The 20,966-nt window shown below is 45.8% G+C and overlaps 1 protein-coding gene across 2 annotated transcripts; it reads right to left on the bottom strand.

The window, feature by feature from the left end:
- Window positions 1-83: 83 nt before the first annotated feature.
- LOC311623464 (uncharacterized protein) lies at window positions 84-20,275 on the bottom strand. 2 transcript variants are annotated; one of them, XM_084885487.1, is made up of 4 exons: window positions 20,119-20,275; window positions 3,618-3,744; window positions 3,354-3,414; window positions 84-2,714 (listed from the first exon to the last, which is right to left on the bottom strand). In XM_084885487.1, the coding sequence occupies exons 1-4, from the start codon at window positions 20,119-20,121 to the stop codon at window positions 1,319-1,321; spliced, it is 1,587 nt and encodes a 528-aa protein (XP_084741613.1). In that variant the 5' UTR covers window positions 20,122-20,275; the 3' UTR covers window positions 84-1,318. The 2 variants fall into 2 exon arrangements, with proteins under 2 accessions (XP_084741613.1, XP_084741612.1); XM_084885486.1 differs by lacking the exon at window positions 20,119-20,275 and adding an exon at window positions 11,356-11,469.
- Between the last annotated feature and the right edge of the window lie 691 nt (window positions 20,276-20,966).

Genomic DNA, 20,966 nt, shown 5'->3' with positions numbered 1-20,966 from the left:
AGAACTGTCTCCCATCAATATTCATTTCTGAAAATAGTTTCAGTTGACCCTTGAACAACATAAGTTTGAACTGCACAGTCCACTCATATTGGGGTTAAAATCTCTGTAAAAAAAAAAAAATTGGGAATCCATACATGCAGAAGCCCAGCTGAAGTTGTAGGTGGATTTTTGATTATGTAATCGGTCAATGTTCCTAACCTCCCCTCCCCCTTTCCAAGTGCCTACTTCAGTAAAAACCCAGTATTCAATGATGCACTATTTAGTAAGAAAAGAAAGAAATTCGGTGAACATAATTTATAATTTTATTACCAACCCTTTAATGTTGAAATTTTTCTACAATATTATATGTATATGAATTTGTTTAATTCTCACCTGAGGATATGCTGGGATTATTAAAATTGGTTTGAGAGAGAGAGAAAGAGAGGGAGAGAGGAAGGGAGAGGGGGAGAAAGGGAGAGATGGAAAGAGGAAGAGGAAGACAGAGAGAGTTACAATTTTATTACTAACCCTTTAATGTTGAAAATTTTCTACAATATTATATATGAATTAATTTGTTTAATTCTCACCTGGGGATATGCTGGAATTTTTAAATTGATTTTACAGAGAGATAGAGAGGGAGAGGGAGAAGGAAAGGAAGAGGAAGAGAGGGAGGGAGAGGGAGAGGGAGAAGGGGAGAGGGAGGAGAGGGAGAGAGAGAAACATTGACATAAGAAAGAAAGATCCTTTCAGTTACCTCCCTTACACGCCCATGTCAGGAATTGAACCAAAAACATGGGAATGTACCCTGACTGGACATGGAAACTACAGTCCTTTAGTGCAAGGAAATGACACTCCAACTGAGTGAATCACATCAGTCAGGGCTATATTAATTACTTTTCATCATGTATTCTTACCATTATTTACATTTTCATATTTTTGGTGGAAGTTTTACAAGGATGGATATGGGCCAATTGAAGCATTTCCCACACTAATTACATTCAAGAGATTTGACCCAGCGAGTCCTTTCACATCTTCAGGAGAGAAATGACTGAAGGTTTTCCCACATGCCTCACATTTCCGTAGTTTCTCTGAGAACACTCTCACCTTGTGATTTTGAAGGATTTTGTTAAAAGTAAAGGCTTTTCTGCAGACCTGACATTCACAGTTCTTATTCCAATGTGAGTTCTTTCAGGTCCTTGCAAGGAACTATGTTCAATGTAGGCTTCACCACATTGTTTTCATTCATCCTGTCTGTTTTCAGTGTGAATTATTTTGTCTCCGATGCAAACTAAGGCAAGTGAATGCTTCCCCACACTCCTTACACGGATACGGTGTTATGTCAAGTATGCATTTTCACATGTCTTTTAAGGGATTTTCGAGAAATGAAGGCTTTACCGCAATGTTTACATCCAAAGGGCTTCTCTCCAGTGTGAGTCCTTTCGTGTATTTTTAAGAAACTGTAGGATATGAAGGCCTTTCCGCACTGCTTACATCCATAGGGTCTCTCCCCACTGTGGATTCTTTCGTGGATTCGAAGATTACTGGGATATCTGAATGCTTTACTGCATTTTTTACAGACATAAGGTTGCTCTCCTTTATGAATCCTTTTGTGCATTTGAAAATAACCGGAATATCGGAAGGATTTTTCGCACTCCTTGCATTTGTAAGGTCTCTCTCCTGTGTGAGTTCTTCCATGTGTTTGTAAGTTACCAGAAGACCTGAAGGCTTTCCCACATTCTTTACATCCATAGGGTTTCTCTCCTGTGTGCACTCTTTTATGTATTTGTAAGGAGTTAGAACTCCTGAAGGTTTTCTCACATTCTTTACACTTATACCGCTTTTCTGCAATATGAGTTGTTTTGTGTTTTCGGAGGTAATTGGGAGCGCTGAATGCTTTACCACAATGCTTGCACTCATAGGGTTTCTCTCCCGTGTGAGACCTTTCGTGTATCTGTAAGGACCTGTAATTAGTGAAGGCCTTTCCGCATTCCTTACACTCATAGGGTTTTTCTCCTTTGTGAGTTCTTCTGTGTTGTTGTAAGGCACTGTACGATCGGAAGGCCTTTCCGCATTCCTGACATGCGTAGGGTTTCTCTTCAGTGTGAGTTGCTTCATGTATTCGAAGGTAACTGGGATACATGAATGCCTTACCGCATTTCTGGCATAAGTAGGGTTTCTCTTCCGTGTGATTTCTTTCGTGTCTCTGAAAACTTTTAGGACACCTGAAGGCTTTCCCACAGTGTTTACATCGATAGGGCTTCTCTCCTGTGTGGGTTCTCTCGCATATTTGCAGTGCAGCGGAAGAACTGAAGGTTTTCCCACACACCTTACATTTATAAGGAGCATCGACAGTGTGTGTGATCCTGTGTCTCTGGAGGGCTTTGAGCCACATAAACGTTTTCCCACATTCCTCACATTTATAAGGTTTCTCAACGTTGTGATTTTGTTTGTGTTTTTCAAAACACTGAGGATAACGGAAAGCTCGCCCACATGTGTCACATTTATACGGCTTCTCTCCATACTTATGATACTCAGCCGGCTTGTGTCCTGAGTGACACCTAGTGTGCCTATTACTGGGTGAATGATCCATGATGACGTTTCCATGCACACTGTCTTCCCAGGGTTTCACTGACAGAAACATTTTCTTCTTCACATTAATATTGGGAATAAAGCTGGAGTTTTCCCCATATGGATTACTTTTTTCTCCTTTACAGGGCCTCTCGACCATATGAATTCTGGAGGAGGAGGGGGGAATAAAGAAGCACATTATTAACAATTTATTTATTAGTGATGTTATGGATTTATTAGTAGAATATTTGAAGTATATTTTTTTATCATTTATAGCAAAATTGTAAATATTCTGCTTGATGTGTGTTGTTTGAAATAGAACACACTGGAAACTCTAAAAGACAACTTTGCCTTGCAATTATTAAAAACAGTGACATTCATATATACAGTTTATTAATGCTGTCTCCATGGGAACTAGTTTGCAAAAATGAACACCTATGTCATATATAAGAAAGTAATTTGGTGAAAATTTCTGGGAAGTAATTAATTTGAAGCAGGGGTTATTTTGTCTCCTTCTTCTTTTTCTTCTTCTTCATCGTCACCCAAAGATATTTTTCCATTGATCTTTTAGAAAATGTGGAAGAGAGAGAGGGAAAGACAGAAACATTGATGTGTGAGAAATACATTGATTGGTTGCCTCCTGCATGTGCCTTGACCAGGGCCTGCGCCAGGGAAGAGCCTGCAACCAAGGTAAGTGCCCTTCACTGGAATCGAGCCTGGGACCTTTTGATCCACAGGCCAACATTTTATCCACTGAGCCAAACCAGCTAGGGCTGTGAGACCCTGCTTTCTACTGTGTGACTCACCTTTGATTTCTCTGTTGGTTTTTGTACTGATCTTCCATATCAACATCTTCCCATTTTTCACCTATAATGCAGACCCAGAGAAAGCATTCCAAAGTATTAGAAATTATAGAACATTTATTAGATTTTAGTTCTATAATTAGCTAAGACCATGCCCAGTTTATTTACCAGTGTCCTCCCTTCCCACATTATACACCTTAAGACAATGTTGAAGGATAAGAAATATTTGTCCTAAATGAGGAAGTGAAGGGAACTTGTCATCCTTACCTGTGGAAACCAGATTCCTGAAGGTTTCCAGCATCACATCTCTGTAGAGTTTCTTCTGTGAAGGCTCCAGTAAGGCCCACTCCTCCAGACTGAAGTTCACAGCCACATCCTCAAAGGCCACTAAGTCCTAAAACATCCCCAAATGTGTGTACAGTAGGATGAGTGAGACTGATTGCACTGGACATATAGACTCCATTTATAAGACGGTAACATCAAATTCTATCATTTCCTGCCGAGACTGGTTTGGCTCAATGGATAGAGCGTAGGCTTGGGGATTGAAGGGACCCGGGTTCAATTCCGGTCAGGGGCATGTACCTTGGTTGCGGGCATATCCCCAGTGTGGGGTGTGCAAGAGGCAGCTGATTGATGACTCTCTCTCATCGATGTTTCTAGCTCTCTGTCTCTTCCTTCCTCTCTGTACAAAATCAATAAAATATAAAAAATTAAAAAAAATAAAAAATTCTATCATTTCCAAACATTTATACTATGAGTTAATCATCAATAATTTACTCTATCTACACTTAATTTTTTATAAAATTAATACCATCATAAGCAAGTAAAAACTAACACATTTTTACTGTGATCACATTACATCATATCTTTCTCTTATGTCAGGGTTCAGAGTATACTGGAAATGACAGACATGTTACACTAATAAAATAAGTATTATTATTTTAAAACAATCTGCCCTGGCAGATGTGGCTCAGTTGGTTGGGCATTGTTCCATGCACCAAAAGGTTGCTGGTCAGGTCACATATCCTGGTTGTGGACTCAATCCCCAGTGGGTGGGAGGGGTGCTGGAGGTAGCTGATTGATGTTCACTCTCACATCGATGTTTCTTTTTCTCTCTCACTCTCCCAACCTCTCTCTCTAAAAAGCAATTTTATATATATATATATATATATATATATATATATATATATATATATATATATATATATATATATATATCAGCCCTGGCTGGTGTGCTTAGCAGTAGAGCATCAGCCCATGCACTAAAGGATCATGGGTTTGGTTCATAGTCAAGGGCCCATACCTGGGAGACAACCAATTGATGTATCTCTCTCACAATTGATGTTTCCATCTCTCTCTCCCATCGATTCATTATGGAAAAAATTCTTTCCATCTCTCTCCTTACTACCCATTTACCATACCCTATGATACCTGCATAAGGTTTAAATAAATAAAAACATAGTGAAAAACTGGAAGCTTTTCCTTCTGTTCCCATTACCAAAAACGAAGAGTCCAGGAGGCTTGTGGAAATCCTACATTTAGCAGAGCCGAGCTGGCCATGCTGGCCATGCTGTCTTAATGTTCTACAGACCATTAGGAGTACAGACATTCTTTGTTTATTGGGCTTTAATTTATACTGCATTTGGCAGACATTGCATTTTTATCAATATGGAGATAAGATTACACCTCCCTGAAGGCTCAGGTGATGGTGAGCTTTTTTTAAGCAATAAAGTATTTTAAATTTTATTCATTGATTTTAGAGAGAGAGGAAGGAAGAGAGAAACATTTTTGTTGTTGTTCCACTTATTTATGCATTCATTGGTTGATTCTTGTATGTGCCCTGACTTGAGATCGAACCTGCAACCTTGGTGTATTGGGACCATGTTCTAACCAACGGTGCTACCCAGCCAGGACCACGCAGTAAAGTATTTTCATTAACTATGGCATGTACACTGACATTGGAGACATGGTATTGCACACTTAACAAACTAAAGTATCATGTAAATAGAACTTCTTTATATACTGGGCTACAAAAAAAAAAAAAAAAAAAACAACTGTAGAATAATTTTTTTTTTAAATATATTTTATTGATTTTTTACAAAGAGGAAGGGGGAGGGAGGGAGAGTTAGAAACATTGATGAGAGAGAAACATCCATCAGCTGCCTCTTGCACACGCCCCACTGGGGATGTGCCCGCAACCAAGGTACATGCCCCCCGACCAGAATCAAACCTGGGACCCTTGAGTCCGCAGGCCAACGCTCTATCCACTGAGCCAAACCGGTTAGGGCTAGAATAATTATGGACTCGTGCACTTTTTTGCGATGGTCTGGAACTGAACCTGCCATATCCCCAAGGAATGCCTGCAATTCGAGGCAGCTGGCTGACTAAAACTATTCCTGTGGGGAGCACTACTTTGACCTTGTGTAATATTTATCACAGACTCAGTTCTTCCTTCTTCTTTCAGTACAATTTTATGGCCTAGAAAGTTATTTGAAACTTAGAGCTCAGATATTAGGAAGAAGGCAGGACAACTTAGACCACAAAACCCCTATCCTCTGTGCATCAGGGCTGCTTCGGAGGCAGGATAGTATGAAGGTAGGGGGATTGCTTGGCAAGTGGAATAAGGGAAACTGAGAAAAAGTAATTAAACATGGCCTCAATCCCTTGCTGAAACCGGTTTGGCTCAGTGGATAGAGCATTGGTCTGTGGACTCAAGGGTTCCAGGTTTGATTCCAGTCAAGGGCATGTACATTGGTTGCAGGCACATCCCCAGTGGGGGGTGTGCAGGAGGCAGCTGGTCCATGTGTCTCTCTCATCGATGTTTCTAGCTATCTATCCCTCTCCCTTCCTCTCTGTAAAAAATCAGTCGAAACCGGTTTGGCTCAGTGGATAGAGCATCGGCCTGCGGACAGAAAGGTCCCGGGTTCGATTTCGGTCAAGGGCATGTACCTTGGTTGCGAGCACATCCCCAGTAGGGGGTGTGCAGGAGGCAGCTGATCGATGTATCTCTCTCATCGATATTTCTAGCTCTCTATCTCTCTCCTTTCCTCTCTGTAAAATATATATATATATATTAAAGGAAGAAGAGGTACAGACTTCCAGTTATATAATAAATAAGTCACGGGAATTTAATGTACAGCATAAAGAAAATAGTCAGTGCTATTGTAATAACTTTGAAAGGTGACAGATGGTTACTGACGTATTTGCTCATCACATCCTAAAGTATATAAGTTTTAAATTACCATGTTATGATCTGAAAAAAAATGTCAACTATAATTTAACATGAAATAAATCACAACTTACAAAATATAAAAAGAGAAAAAAGCCTGCTTTTTAAGGAATAACCATCTGATGGTGTCACCAAATTCATAGGCTACAATGAGCCTCGTAATCGCCTATAAGTCACCTAAATTTCAAGGAGAACTTAGCCTCAGTCACATCTTCACTCGGAATGCACAGATAGGTTCCAAACAAAACTTCAGACCCAAAGCACTGCCAGGAAGACCCTATTCCCATACTTCTGTTCTCCCCCAAAAAAACAAAAGATCAATAATGACGCCCAGAATCCTTTGTATATAAAACACGGGCTCAGTGGGGTCCCCTAGCCGCTTCGCTGTGCCATAAGGAGACTCTGGGAGTCGTCCCCGATGGCCCAGAGGGTCAGGGTCTGTGCTTCCCAGGGGCAGGCGCAGCAGCAGAGGCAAAGCAACCTGGGAGTCTCTGGTGTCAGGGATGTGGGCTCAGCCTGCTCCCTGCGGGCTGCCTCTCCCCGTCCCTTCTCTTTCTCTCGGAAATAACTGCTCTTCAAGGAGTGAGCACCTTAGGAGCTCATCTCATTCACGGGGTACAATTATCCTTGTTCCCCCTGAGAACACCCTCCTATTGAGGGGACCCCGGCCTCAGCCACTCCTGCACACTAGAGACACAGGTAGGTTCCAGCCAACACATTGACCCAGGACCACTCACCGTAAGGAGAGCTTCATTCCCAACCTCCTGCTGCCAGACATCAAGGAGTGGCTAAACCTGCCACCCCTGATCCTCTGAGCACAGAACCCAGGCTGTGAGGTCAGCAATGCAACCCAGGGCAGCACAGCTCCGGGGAGGGCAGGCAGCTGAGCCCAGAGCAGGAATCTCCAGGTTCTTATCAGCTGGACAGATAAGGACAGGGGAAAGGAGGGGCAGGGCTTAGGTTTTCAGTAAACAAATATCAAAAGTGTGAATCTACTCTCCTTCCAAGAACAAATACCAGTGAGGAAAATGGGAATTCTCACTGGCTTGTTTGTACATAAACACTAACAAGATAATCAAAAGTGATTAAAATTGATTACTTGAGGGTGGATGGAGTAAGAGCACAAGAGTAGAGCAGGATATACCAGTATAGGCAGGAAGTCTCCTTACATTAGTTTCCTAGCTTAGAAACGGAATTAACCTTCCAATATACTATTTCTTTTTTTTTTTTTTTAAAGGAAAAATACCCAGCCTGCTCAGTCGTTGTCAATCTATGAATCAGGAGGTCACGGTTTGATTCCCAGTCAATGTTCCCTCCCTGAGGTTCTATTCTCACAGTGAAGAAACCCTCAGCCTGAAACCTCCCAATGTGTAAGCCCTCTCTCCATGGGACAGAAGCCCTGGTCTCCACAGACCGCTCAGTGTGCACACATTACACTCTGGATGCAAAATATCCAGGCCTCAGGAGCAATAATTACAACCTCAGAGGGGGCTTCATCACTGCACCCGCCAGGCACTTACAGCTCATTTCCAGGACTCTGTAGCTTTTCTCATGAAACTACTTGAACACTTCTGCTCCGCAAAAGGACACCCTAGAATTGTATTTGTTTTGTTTTAAATATGTTTTTTTTTATTGATTTCAGAAAGGAAGGTAGAAGGTGAGAAAGATAGAAACATCAAGGATGAGAATCATTGATTGGTTGCCTCCTGTATGCCCTCCCATCCCCACTGGGATGGAACCAAAACCCAAGCAGGTGCCCTAACCAGGAATGGAACCTTGATGTCTTGGTTTGTAGGTCAATGCTCAACCACTGAGCCACACCAGTGGGGCTGGAATCGTATTTGAAAACACCCTGTCTACATAAGAAATGTCCAAAGCCTGCAGATAATTTTTATGAGTTTATTTGGGCCAAGACTGATGACAATTGACAGGAATCAAGATCTAAAATGTTCCAAAGAATAACAGTTTTGTAGTTTCTTTTATACACTTGAAATTAAGGAGGGGCTATAAGGAAGATCACTTGAGGGTAGGAAAAAGCAAAGGGGGATTGGATTACAGGATAACTAACAAGATGATGTGCTCTCTTTAAGAATATTAATTAGTGCATTTTATTATTTTTATTTTTTTTAATATTTTTTTTATTAATTTCAGAGAGGAAGGAAGAGAGATAGAAACATCAATGATGACAGAGAGTAATTGGTTGCCTTCTGCATGGCCCGAGGGGATCAAGCCCAAAACCTGGGCATGTGCTCTGACCGGAAATTGAACCATGACCTCCTGGTTAATATGTCAAGGCTCAACCACTGAGCCCCATCAGTCCGGCTAATTACGACATTTTAAAAAATATATATTTTATTGATTTTTGTACAGAGAGGAAGGAAGAGGAATAGAGAATATGGAACATTGATGAGAGAGAAACGTCGATCAGCTGCCTCCTGCACACCCCCTCCTGAGGATGTGCCCGCAACCAAGGTACATGCCCTTGACCAGAATGGAACCTGGGACCCTCAAGGCCACAGGCAGAAGCTCTATCCACTGAGCCAAACCAGTTGGGGCTAATTACGGCATTTTCAAGGTGTGTTACTCCAGATGCACAAGAATAATGGGTATGGCTGTCTTAGAACCTCTGACTAATGGAGTTGTAGGCCTGAGGTCTGGCTATCCACCAGGACCTGCCCAACTAAGAATGTGACCAGATCACCCATGAGGTTACTTTTCACAGAAACTGCCCCAACCCTCCTGTTTTCTGGTCCACAACTTAAAAGCAAAACAAACTTCAGAAACTCACTGCACATTCTCAGGAGAAAAGAATGAAAGAACTCTATTAGGCCCACCGTATAGCTATAAGAATGTAATACTGAAGATTTTAATTTTTTCAGAGTTTACCTTTTGTGCCTGTTTGGACTACTTTATACTGTCTCTCAAACTCTCCTGGTGAAAAACATTTTTTTCCTAATGAGAGAAAATGAGACAAACCCGTCAATAAAGGTTTCCAAGGTGACAGAGTCAGGGAGGGGCAGTTCTGGCGAAAGAGAACACTCAGGGCTCAGGCCGGTTTGGCTCAGTGGATAGAGCGTCAGCCTGCAGACTAAAAGGTCCCGGGTTGGATTCCGGTCAAGGGCATGTACCTTGGTTGCAGGCACATCCCCAGTAGGGGTTGTGCAGGAGGCAGCTGATCGATGTTTCTCTCTCATCGATGTTTCTCTCTATCCCTCTCTCTTCCTCTCTGTACAAAATCAATAAAATATAGTTTTTTAAAAAAGAGAACACTCGGGAAAAATTTCCCTAAAATAGAGGAACCTCCACCCACAGGCCTTCCCATAGGATTGCCTGTGCCCAGGCAAGACCCTGGGAAAAGAGGCAAAAGGATTCCACACCACATATTTCAGGCAGCTATTCTAGGATTCTTTTTTCCCTATAAAATATTCACAGACAAATATGAATCTTAAAAAGAGAACATTCCATTACCCTGTTAGGAAATATATAAACTAGGAAAATATGGGATCTGTTTGAAACCACACCCCAGGGGACCAATCATTGAAAAGGATTCTGTGATTCAGACGGGTATTCGCCTTTGGGGATGCGCACAGGGAGTTTGTGTACTTCATGCTAGTCCCAAGAGACTGACTGGGGTGACAGGTCACGGTATGGAGACCCTGCTCCCAACATATTTGAAAAAGTCGCCAGAAAAGGGGCACCCAGGGCAGTGTGAAAGAAAAGAGCCCCATGCTAACCTGACAAGCTCAGGGAAGGCCTGCATGGCAGTCTTGCAAACACAGGGACCTAAAATAACCACAAAAGATGGTTTGAAAATTTAATATCTATCTACAAACAGGTTATAGTGGGTAGTCATGTTCCAGATATTTCACCTGACAAAGATCAACTTTGATCTTTTTTTTCTGAGCCCATCTGCCTTCCAGCATCTGAGATAACCTATCTGTGAGATGTCTGGGTAACTTGTAACTTCCTTTTTACCCCGGACCCCTCAGGGCATTGTTATTGTTATCAAGTTAATTGTCAACTGTTAATTACGTTAGAGCATCCTGTGTCCATCTCTGTAAAAGAAGCTCCTGTCCATCATTTCACCTTGTACCCTATCCCAGAGGTTTCCCCACTTCGCTCTGTCCCACCTCCCTAATCTATCATCAGTGGATTTCATGTAACTCACCTACGTCCCTTTCCTTTGATTGCAATGTATAAATATATAAATGTAACCCGCCATTCTCCAGAGCATTATCTCAATCCGTTGAGGTTCTGCTTCCCGGCATATGTGACAGTTTGGCTCAAATAAACTCACAAAAATTCTTTACAGGTTTCAACGGGGTGTTTTGTTTTGTTTTGTTTTGTTTTGTTTTCCTTTAACGGCAGGAAGGAGAAACTGGAGGCGCCACATTCCACAGCTGCTTTCACCAACAGACCCAGAGCCGGAGCCGGGACTGCCCTTTGATGGCCCGCCCTGCAGGCCAGCACCTTCTGGGAGGTGCGGGGGCTACAAAGCAGAGCTGCCAGCAGAGGCTGTGGGCCCCGGGCCAAGGTCGCTGGGCACAGGGACTGGACAAGACAGCCGGGAGGGATTGGAGAGAAACAACTGGGGGGTCGGCTGCCAACTCAGCCCCCGCGCTGTGTGCTGAGGGGACCCCGGTGTCAGCAGAGCCCGGGGAACCGGGTCTGCAGGCTCCGGCTCTGACCGTGGGGAGGCGGGTCCAGCACCGGCCGCCCCGGACGCTCCCTCCGGGGCCCTCGTGCCCATCCCTGCAGCTGGCCCTGCGCACTCACCATCGCCGGGTCTCCTGGCTCTCCGAGCCCCTCCCGGAGCCCGGGGTCTTTGTGGATCCCAGGGGCACAGAGGCTGCCACGGGGACCGTTAGGGAGGGGGGCACGCTGTCACCATCCAGCCTAGGAGGTGTATGGCCCCGCCCACCTGCCCCAGCGGGGCCCCTGATTGGACAGAAATCCATGCACATCTCTTTCCGCCTCACTGACAGCTGGCAGCGAGGACCCGGGAGTCAGGGAAACCCTCCCCGCTTCCACGTTCAACAGCAGCTCCTGCAGGGCTTGGGCAAGCATACGGGCTGATGGAGTAACTCTCACCAGCTCAGGACCCGAAAGCAACCTCACAGGGCCCTCAGACCATGGAGGGCAGCCACTCCTCAGGCCTATAACTTCTTTTTTTTAGGCCTATAACTTTTAATTTTTTTAATATTTATTTTTCCATCACCATTCATCCCCCTTATATACCCTATTGAATATGGTCGGCACACTCATTAGTCAACAGAGCCAAATATCAACAGGACAAGGATTGACATTTCTTTGGAGAGCCACAATTTTTAAACTTGTTAACGAAAAAAACATTGAAACCTGTAAAGAATTTTTGTGAGTTTATCTGAGCCAAACTGTCCACATATGCTGGGAAGCAGAACCTCAGCGGATTGAGATAATGCTCCGGAGAATGGCGGGTTACATTTCTATATTTATACATTGCAATCAAAGGAAAGGGACGTAGGTGAGTTACATGCAATTCATTGGTGATAGATCAGGGAGGTGGGACAGAGCGAAGTGGGGAAACCTCTGGGATAGGGTACAAAGTGAAATGATGAACAGGAGCTTCTCTTACAGAGATGGACAGAGGATGCTCTAACGTAATTAACAGTTGACAATTAACTTGATAACAATAACAATGAGGGAATGTCTCAGGGCCATTTGTTGTGCCCTGAGGAGTCTGGGTAAAAAGGAAGTTACAAGTTACCCAGACACCTCACAGATAGGTTATCTTAGAGGCTGGAAGGCAGATGGGCTCAGTAAAAAAAGATCAAAGTTGATCTTTGTCAGGTGAAATATCTGGGACATGACTACCTACTATACCCTGTTTGTAGTTAGATATTAAAATTTTAAACCATCTTTTGTGGTTATTTTAGGTCTCTGAGTTTGCAAGACTGCCACGCAGGCCTTCCCTGAGCTTGTGAGGTTAGCATGTGGCTCTTTTCTTTCACAAACTTAAACTTCTTCTAACGCCACTTCTTCAAAATAGACTCGCCCAGGCTTTGGTATTTTGTGGAAGAGCCACAATCAAGGGGCCAAAGAGCTGCGTGTGGCTCTCGAGCCGCAGTTTGCCGACCACGGCCCTGTTCCATCTCCACCATCACCGTCCCCACCCCTCAGGGCTGTGAGACCTGTAACTTCTTCAGGAAAAGGTTTATTTTCCCCTTAAGCCCGGTCCACAGTGTTTGTGCATCAAGGTTAAAACACCTCTGAAATGCCAGATTAATCCTTTTCTGCAGATCCTCTCAAGGAAACGCTAGATCTTACTGCCTAGATATCATTCCACATTAATGTGCTTTTTATTCAATCATAACAAGTTCCCGCCTTGCTTTCCCTCGCTGTCTCAGTCTACCACCAATGGATGCCATGCAATCTTTTTCACTTCCCCTCTTTTATTTCCCAGTGCCTAAAAAGAACTGCAAAAAAATAAAATAAAAAAATAAAAACTTAAAGAACTGCAAAGCTGCCCTCGTCCCGAGCATTTTCTCAGACCCTTGAAATCATGTTCCAGACACGTCTTTAGTTTGCCTCAACGGAAATCTAATAATGTTTCCATAGGTTTGGATGTTCTAATGTTAAGATAGATAAAATAAAATTTAAAAAAAAAACGGATAAAAAAACACACAAAAAAACCTCTTAAGGGTACTTAAGGGCTCCGAGGAGCAGTCTGGTAGCAGGGTGGACTCAGCTGGCCACCTCCTGGCTGTATTTCCTATCTCCTCTCTCTCTCTCTCTCTCTCTCTCTCTCTCTCTCTTTAAATAACTGCTCTTTCAAAAGTGACAACTAGATGGGGCCACAGGCTGTCATGTCCCTCACTCACCCCCACGCCCAGGGCATGTTGGGGCCAACCCAGCCTCTGTCACAGCTTCCCTCTAACACACAGATGAATCCCAGCAAAGGCAACAACCCGGGACCACGTTAAGGAGGGCCCAACCCCACACTCCTGCTCCCAAATGCCTGAAATTCTCTAAACTGCCCACTCTGGTCGGCTGCACATGGAACTTGAGTCTTGGTAGTCTCAGCAAAGCCACACGGGGCGGCACAGCTCACAGCACCGGCCCCCAGAGCCCCGCAGCCACAGCGCAGGCAGCAGAGCAGGTGAGCAGGTGAGCAGGTCAGAGCAGGAGGCAGGCGCTCAGTGGTGGTCATGCCGGGACAGGCTCCTCCCTGTGACTGTCACCTGCAGAGGCAGCACACGCGCACACACAGGGTAGGGAAAGGCCCCAGTCACACAACTGGGGTCTCTGGGGAGGGCAGGGTGACCTCTCCAGCAGTTCTGAAACAGCTTCGGAGTAAAAGGAAAGAAAAACATGGCCTGGGTTTTCCTGGTGGCTGCAGAGGGATACAGTAGAAATAATGAGTTATATTTGTCAAAGGCGATAAGGCAGACTTTGTTGAGAACCACTGTGATGGGCGTGGAGACCACTGCGGTGGGACTTCGCAGCGGGTTTCCCTCATATCAAGTAAAAGCACTGATGTAAAAAGGAAAAATGGGCCTGAGACTCCTTCAAAGATTGAAGTCAACTCTGAGCACAGCATGGGCAAGCGGGACTTCGCGGCCAGAGAGCAGGGTGGGGGTCAGTGGGTGGAAGATTCCCCAGAGAAAAGTCAGAGGTGAGGGGGTGCCTGCTCCACGGACCAAACAGGATTCTTACAGCAGACAGGCCAGGGGAGCAGGCCTCACCCGATGGTGGAGGAGGAGGAACCGAGCAGATATGGAGGGTGGTCAGATAGGAGGGTGCGGGATTCTGGCTCACCCGACTTAGCGGGGTACCTGCTACGACCGAGTTTCACAAGGACAGGCAAAGACAGGCCTGGGAGCAGTCAGGAGCCTGATTCCAGCTGTCCCAGCAAAGACTCTGTGTCAGGGGCAGGGCCAGGGGCGGGGCCAGAACTCTGCACACAGATGGGTTTGTGTGGCTGGAATCTGAAGCCAGTGCCAGAGGAGGGAGTCCTGAATTTCCTTATCGGCCTGCCCTGGTGCTGACGCAGGGGAGCGAGGGGAGGGGGCCTAAGTTGTCAGCAAAGGCCAACTGTGAGAGAAAAGAGCCACATGCTAACCTGACAGGCTCAGAGGAGGCCTGCGTGGCAGTCTTGCAAACTCAGAGACCTAAAATAGCCACAAAAGATGGTTTGAAAATTAAATATCTAACTACAAACAGGTCATCGTGGGTAATCATTTCCTGGGCCGATATTTCACCTGACAAAGATCTACTGTTATCTTCTTTACTGAGTCCATCTGCCTTCCTGCGTCTAAGATAACATATCTGTGAGATGTCTGGGTAACTTGTAACTTCCCTTTTTCCGGAGCCCCTGGGGCACAACCAAATGTGGTGGGCGCCAGGACAGATGCCTCACATTCCTTCGTTATCATATTAATTGTTCCTGCACTCACCTGAGTACGAGTCCATGAGTCCATCGTTTTACTTTTTATCCAATCCCAGGGGTTTCCCACCGCTTTGCTTTCTCCCACCTCCTTACTCCATCACCATGTAACCCACCTATGTCCCTCCTTTGATTTCGGTGTATAAATAGAGAAATGTAACCCGCCATTCTCCGAAGCATTATCTCAATCTATTGAGGTTCTGCTTCCCGGCATATGTCGACAGTTTGGTTCAAATAAACTCAATAAAATTATTTATAGGTTCCAATTTTTTCGTTAACACAACCAATGTAGACTATGACTTCTCATTGTAAGGACAAACATGGAGACGAACAATATGCACTTGCAATGCTTTGCTTTTAAATTTAAAAAACAAACAAACAAACAAACAAAAAACACCAACAAAGAGGCTCAAGAAATGATAAAGACTGTATTTGGGAGTGGCTGGAGTAACATTTCTGGAGCCACCAGGATATGTGGGCAGTGAGTTTTTTTAAGTTAGGCATTTTTATCTTACAGATTTAAGATAAACACAGAAATTACATATGCCATGTTTTACTACCTACAAATATTTCTTTAATTACAAATTTCTCACATAGGAAACTATTCTAAGATTTAATTATTTTATTTTATTTTTTAAAAATATATTTTAATATATTTTAAAATACCGTATTTTCTGGCGTATAAGATGACCCCCTAATTTTACAGTTAAAACATAGGTTAAGGCCTGTATTCGCTGACTACCCCCCACTTCTGAGGCAATACCAGTTCTTTTTTTTAATAGACCGCCTCTCTGACTCTGGCCAATCTGAGCAGGCTTTTTACTAGAACACAGTGTAGTTTCGGGTACAGAACATGTATAATTTGCATGCATAAAAAGCCTGCTTGAATTGGCTGAGTTAGAGAGGCGGTATATTAAAAAAAAGAACTGGTGTTGCCTCGGAAGTGGGGGGTAGTCTTATACAGCGAATATAGGCCTAAACCTATGTTTTAACTGTAAAATTAGGGGGTCGTCTTATACGCCGGAAAATACGGTATATTTTAAATATATTTTCAGAGAGGAAGGGAGAGGGATAGAGAGTTAGAATCATCGATGAAAGAGAAACATCGATCAGCTGCCTCCTGCACACTCCCTACTGGGGATGTGCCCGCAACCAAAGTATATGCCCTTGACCGGAATCAAACCTGGGACCCTTGAGTCCACAGGCTGACACTCTATCCACTTAGTCAAACCGGTCAGGACAGATTTAATTATTTAAAATACTAATGATTATGGAAATGTAAACCATATGAATGAAAAAAATTTGAATCTCTTGCTAACTAAAAGACAAGTTTCATCCCAGTTTGTCCTGTCCCTTAATCTCACTTAAAGGTATTTTCAGAAATATGTAGCATATATGACACAATTTGGGTTTGGGTTTAGCTATTTAAACTAGTAAATTTTTCAAAAATCTGCAAAAGCTTTGATAGTTTTCCTCATATCAATTAAAAACACTGATGTAAAAAGAAAAAATGGGCCTGAGAGCTGAAACACATTCATCTCACATCTTGAGGTTTTCTAGCCTGGAAGGTACCAAAAATTCTATTTGGTGCCATTATTTACTTGCCTTACCAACATGATCTCTCAATCAATTTACATTATTTTCAAAAATCCTGTTTGATTCAACTAACTTTATTAATTCTTTTATAAAAAATTCCTTTTTTCTTTTTTTTTTTTGGCATGCGTGTGCATGCACAAGAGAAAGAGAGAGGGGGGGGGGAGAGAGAGAGAGAGAGGGAGAGAGGGAGAGAGGGAGAGGGAGAGAGAGGTAGAGAGAGAGAGAGAGAGAGAGAGAGAGAGAGAGAGGAGATAGAAACATCGATCTCCAACCAGGGATCAAACCCACAACCTAGGTATGTGCCCTGACCAGGAATCCACCCACAATGGCTAGGACTCAATTTACATTTTTAAGTCCAAGACACTGAAAGTGTTAGTTCTCACACAGGAAATGAAATTACAAAGTGCTCAGGGAAAGTAGCGCAAAGGCTGCACTAGTCAGTGGATAAAGGATCCGAAGGAAAGAAACAAGCATTGGATTCAGCTCAGATGAGCAGCCTGCTTCCCACAGGACCGGAGAGCCAGTTTCCAAAGGTTCCACATCCTGGACTCTCCAGGTTGAGACAGAACCCCCTGGAGTGGGCCAGTCCCTGGAGGAGGAGGAGGGACACCTGAGCAGCCCTAGGAATGAAGTCTGGGGGCTCCCACACCCTCCTCTCCCTGAGGAATAACGGAAATGCTCCCTCTCAGGCTTCAGCTCACAGGGAGGAAGTGCTCAGCTGGATTCAGTGTCAGGTTCTGACCTAAATGAACTCCCAAATTCACAATCTCTAACCCAGGACATACACTCCTGACTTTCACAGACTTCCTCATCATGCACAAATGACACTCTGCATGCACCCGCACTGGGGATGCGAAACTCAAACATAAGGGCTAAAACTCTCCAGAGTTAAGAAATCACAGCCTTAGAAAGGGCCCCTCCCCACTCCCCCTCCTATGCACCTGCACCCGGAGCTTCCAGGGCTGTAGCTCCTCTCACTGTAAAGGCTCCCTCCACGGTGGGTGTGAGCAGTAGGACACCTGCAGGTCAGTGGGCCTTCAAGGACTTCCCTTGGCAGCTCAAGGTGGGGTGGGGGTGGGGGGTGGGGGGTGTCACTGATCTCAGGACTCTGCTCCACCCTGGAGTTTTATTAGAACATGGCTGATTTTTTTTTTTTTTAATGCTTTTATGCTCTGTCCGGTTGCTCAATGGTTAGAGCCTTGGCCTGCGGACCGAAGAGTCTCAGGTTCAATTGCCCGTTGAGAGCAGGTACCTCTTACCTCTGTTGCAGGTTCCATCCCTGGCCCAGGTCAGGGAGTGTGAGGGAAGCAACCATTCGATGTGTATGGAGAGGAGGAGGAGGGGCTGGTCGGACCAGGGTGGCGCAGGGGCCTCCCTGCCATCACCTCCCGGGTCTGCGGACCTCAGTCCCCTCCAGCACACAGCCTCTCTCTCTCTCTCTCTCTCTCTCTCTCTCTCTCTCTCTCTCTCTCTCTCTCTCTCCCTCTTTTCCTCCTCCCTCCCTCCCACTCTCTCTAAAAATCAATGGGAAAATATCCTCCAGTGAGAATTAACAACAACAAAAAAATGTTTTTTATTGATATTAAAGAGAGAGGAAGGGAGAGAGAGCGAAACATCGATGAGAGAGAAGCATCGATTGGCCATCTCTTCACATTCCCCCTGGGGATTGAGCCTGCACCCAAGATCCTACAACCCCAACCCAGGCATATGCCTGGACTGGGAATCCACCCAGCGACCTCTTGGTGCACGGGTCGACCACTGAGCCACACCAGCCTGGTAGAACATGGTTGATATTTTAAATGACACAAGCCCAGCGTTTGAACCATCCAGCAAAATGACTTAAAACCAGCTTGTATGCAGAAAGGAAGAAAACTGTGATGCACTTGTACCAGTAACAAGTTCAACTAAAACACAGACACACACACAAATATCTATTCCTTTCAGAAAAAAATAAAGCTAATTATTATTTGCAGGGAAATTATTAGTCTTGCAAATAATTAATCGGACTGGAACACTTCGAAGTTGCCCTGCAAAGGCAAGCCCTGAATTTTACTTGAAAACACCCAACAGTGGACAACAGGCCTCAGGGACTTACCACACTCAGGGGGAGAAAGACTGAAAGAGGAATTCTGTGAAAAACGAGTGTAATCTCAGAATTTGTTTTTCTGGAATTCACTTCCTCTTTGGAGATTTTTTATTCTGTCTTTCAAACTCTAATGATTCAAAATAGTTCACCCCTGTTGAAAACGTAAACTTAAATGAGTGGATAAATCAAGGCGGCTGGGGGTGGGGGGCGGTGCAGACAGGACACTGCACCGGAAAACCTTCCAACGGGAGCGCCCACCCTAAGGACTTCCGGGAGGATGTCTGGTCTGTGCCCGGGGAGGGTCCCGGGAAAGAGGGGCAGGGATTTCATACAACACCTTCCAGGTGACTGTTCTAGGCTTCCCCTCCTATCAACTATCCACAACAAACATAAATCTCTCAACACGAGTCAAGCCCTGGCTGGTTTGGCTCAGTGGATAGAGCCTCGGCCTGCGGACTGGATGGTCACGGGTTCGATTCCCGTTTGCGAGCTCCATCCCCAGTGGGGGACATGCAAGAGGCAGCCAATCAGTGATTGTCTCTCATCATTGATGTTTCTATCTCTCTCCCTCTTCCTTCCCCTCTGAAATCAATAATATATATATATATATATATATATATATATATATATATATATATATATATATAAATGAGTCATTTAATTCTGTGGAAAAGGGATAAAATATTAAAACATTGGGTCTGGCCGAAACCGGTTTGGCTCAGTGGTAGAGCGTCGGTCTGCGGACTGAAAGGTCCCAGGTTCGATTCCGTCAGGGGCATGTACATTGGTTGTGGGCACATCCCTGGTGGTGGGTGTGCAAGAGGCAACTGGTGGATGTTTCTCTCTCATCGACGTTTCTAGCTCTCTATCTCTCTCTCCCTTCCTCTCTGTAAAAAACCAATAAAATATATTATAAAAACAAACAAACAAAAAACATTGGGTCTGTTTGAAATGTACCCCTGAGCGCAGAGTTAGCCATGGTGATGTGGTGACTCCAAGAGGGGACGTGGGCTTGGGAAAGCCAGGAGGACTGGAATATTTAGGGGCGTACTGACATCCACAGAAAGGCTGGCCTGGGACAGAGTTTCCTGAATGTGACCCCCCCAAAACCTCCCCCCAGCCCCCCCCCAAAAAAATTGGGAAACAAAAGAGAGCACAGTCACCCTTGGGGAGGAAGGAGGACTGGAACCCCGCAGACTGAGTCACCATCGCCCCCAGGACCCTCCCCGTGGTCCCCGCACTGTCTGGGGAGACGCGGGGCTCCGGGCTCCAGGCTCCGGGGCCGAGGGGTCCGCGCGGTGGCGGGGCCCGGCCTCCACGCTGCGGGCGTGGGGGGGGACCCAGGACCGGCCAGCCCCTCGGGGGCCCCCCTACCCCCTCCTTCTATCCCCTCTCTCTCCCCATCCCCCAAGTGCACGGCCCGCACACTCACCATCTCTGGCTGCCCGGTCTCCTGGGCCCTCCACCCCCGGCGCCGCTCACAGCTGGGCAGAGGCTCTGGCCCCGGAGGCCCCCGGGACCTCCAGGGCAGGTGACAGCGGAGCCCCAGGGCGCCCGGGGCGGAGGGCCCGCCCGCGGCGGTCACAGCCCCGCCCGCCCCGCCCCGCCCCCGGGCGGTGCTCCAGGCCGCGCCCCGGGCCGGACCCCGGCGCGGAGGAGGCTTTTCTTCCGCAGAACCAGCCTCTGGGGTGGGCGGGAGCCTGGCCCGCGGGCGGTTTGCCTTTGAAGACCGGAGTTTCTGGGGCCCGGGGCTGCGCTTTCTCCCCCAGCTTTTTCCCTGGGACCCGCCCGCCTCCTCCCCCAGCTCTGACCCTGGGACCCGCCCGCCCGGCGCCGAGGGCACAGAGCACTCCGGGTTCCCGTCCAGAGGCAGCGGGTCCGGAGGGACCGGCGTGGCCCAGGCCCTGCGGATGGAAACGGAGGAAAAGAGGGGAAATACACAGTGCAGTCATTTTAATCAAGCGGTTACATCGCTAATATTATGAAGGTTGAGGCAAGCACGAAGAAATGATCTTTTTTTCTTGTCTGGGCTTGCCTGGGAACGTACACGTCTGGAGTTTCCAGTCTGTGCAACAGCCTGACATTCATTTACGGGCAGATGACGCTGCGATTATCCTCTAAGGGACTCAGGAGGCCACCAGACCTCCTGGCGCCCATCCTCCGGGCCACCTGGCATCCCTTCTCCAGACCCCCCCACATCTGCCTGATAATCCTCCTGGGCCGATCCGAGGGCTAAGCTTGCAGCACAGACATTTCTCCACCACGGGACTTGACTCCGAG

This window comes from Pipistrellus hanaki (assembly GCF_964339955.1).
Source record: "Pipistrellus hanaki genome assembly, chromosome: 5".
Classification (NCBI taxonomy): domain Eukaryota; kingdom Metazoa; phylum Chordata; class Mammalia; order Chiroptera; family Vespertilionidae; genus Pipistrellus; species Pipistrellus hanaki.
This window is presented reverse-complemented; position numbering and strand designations above follow the sequence as displayed.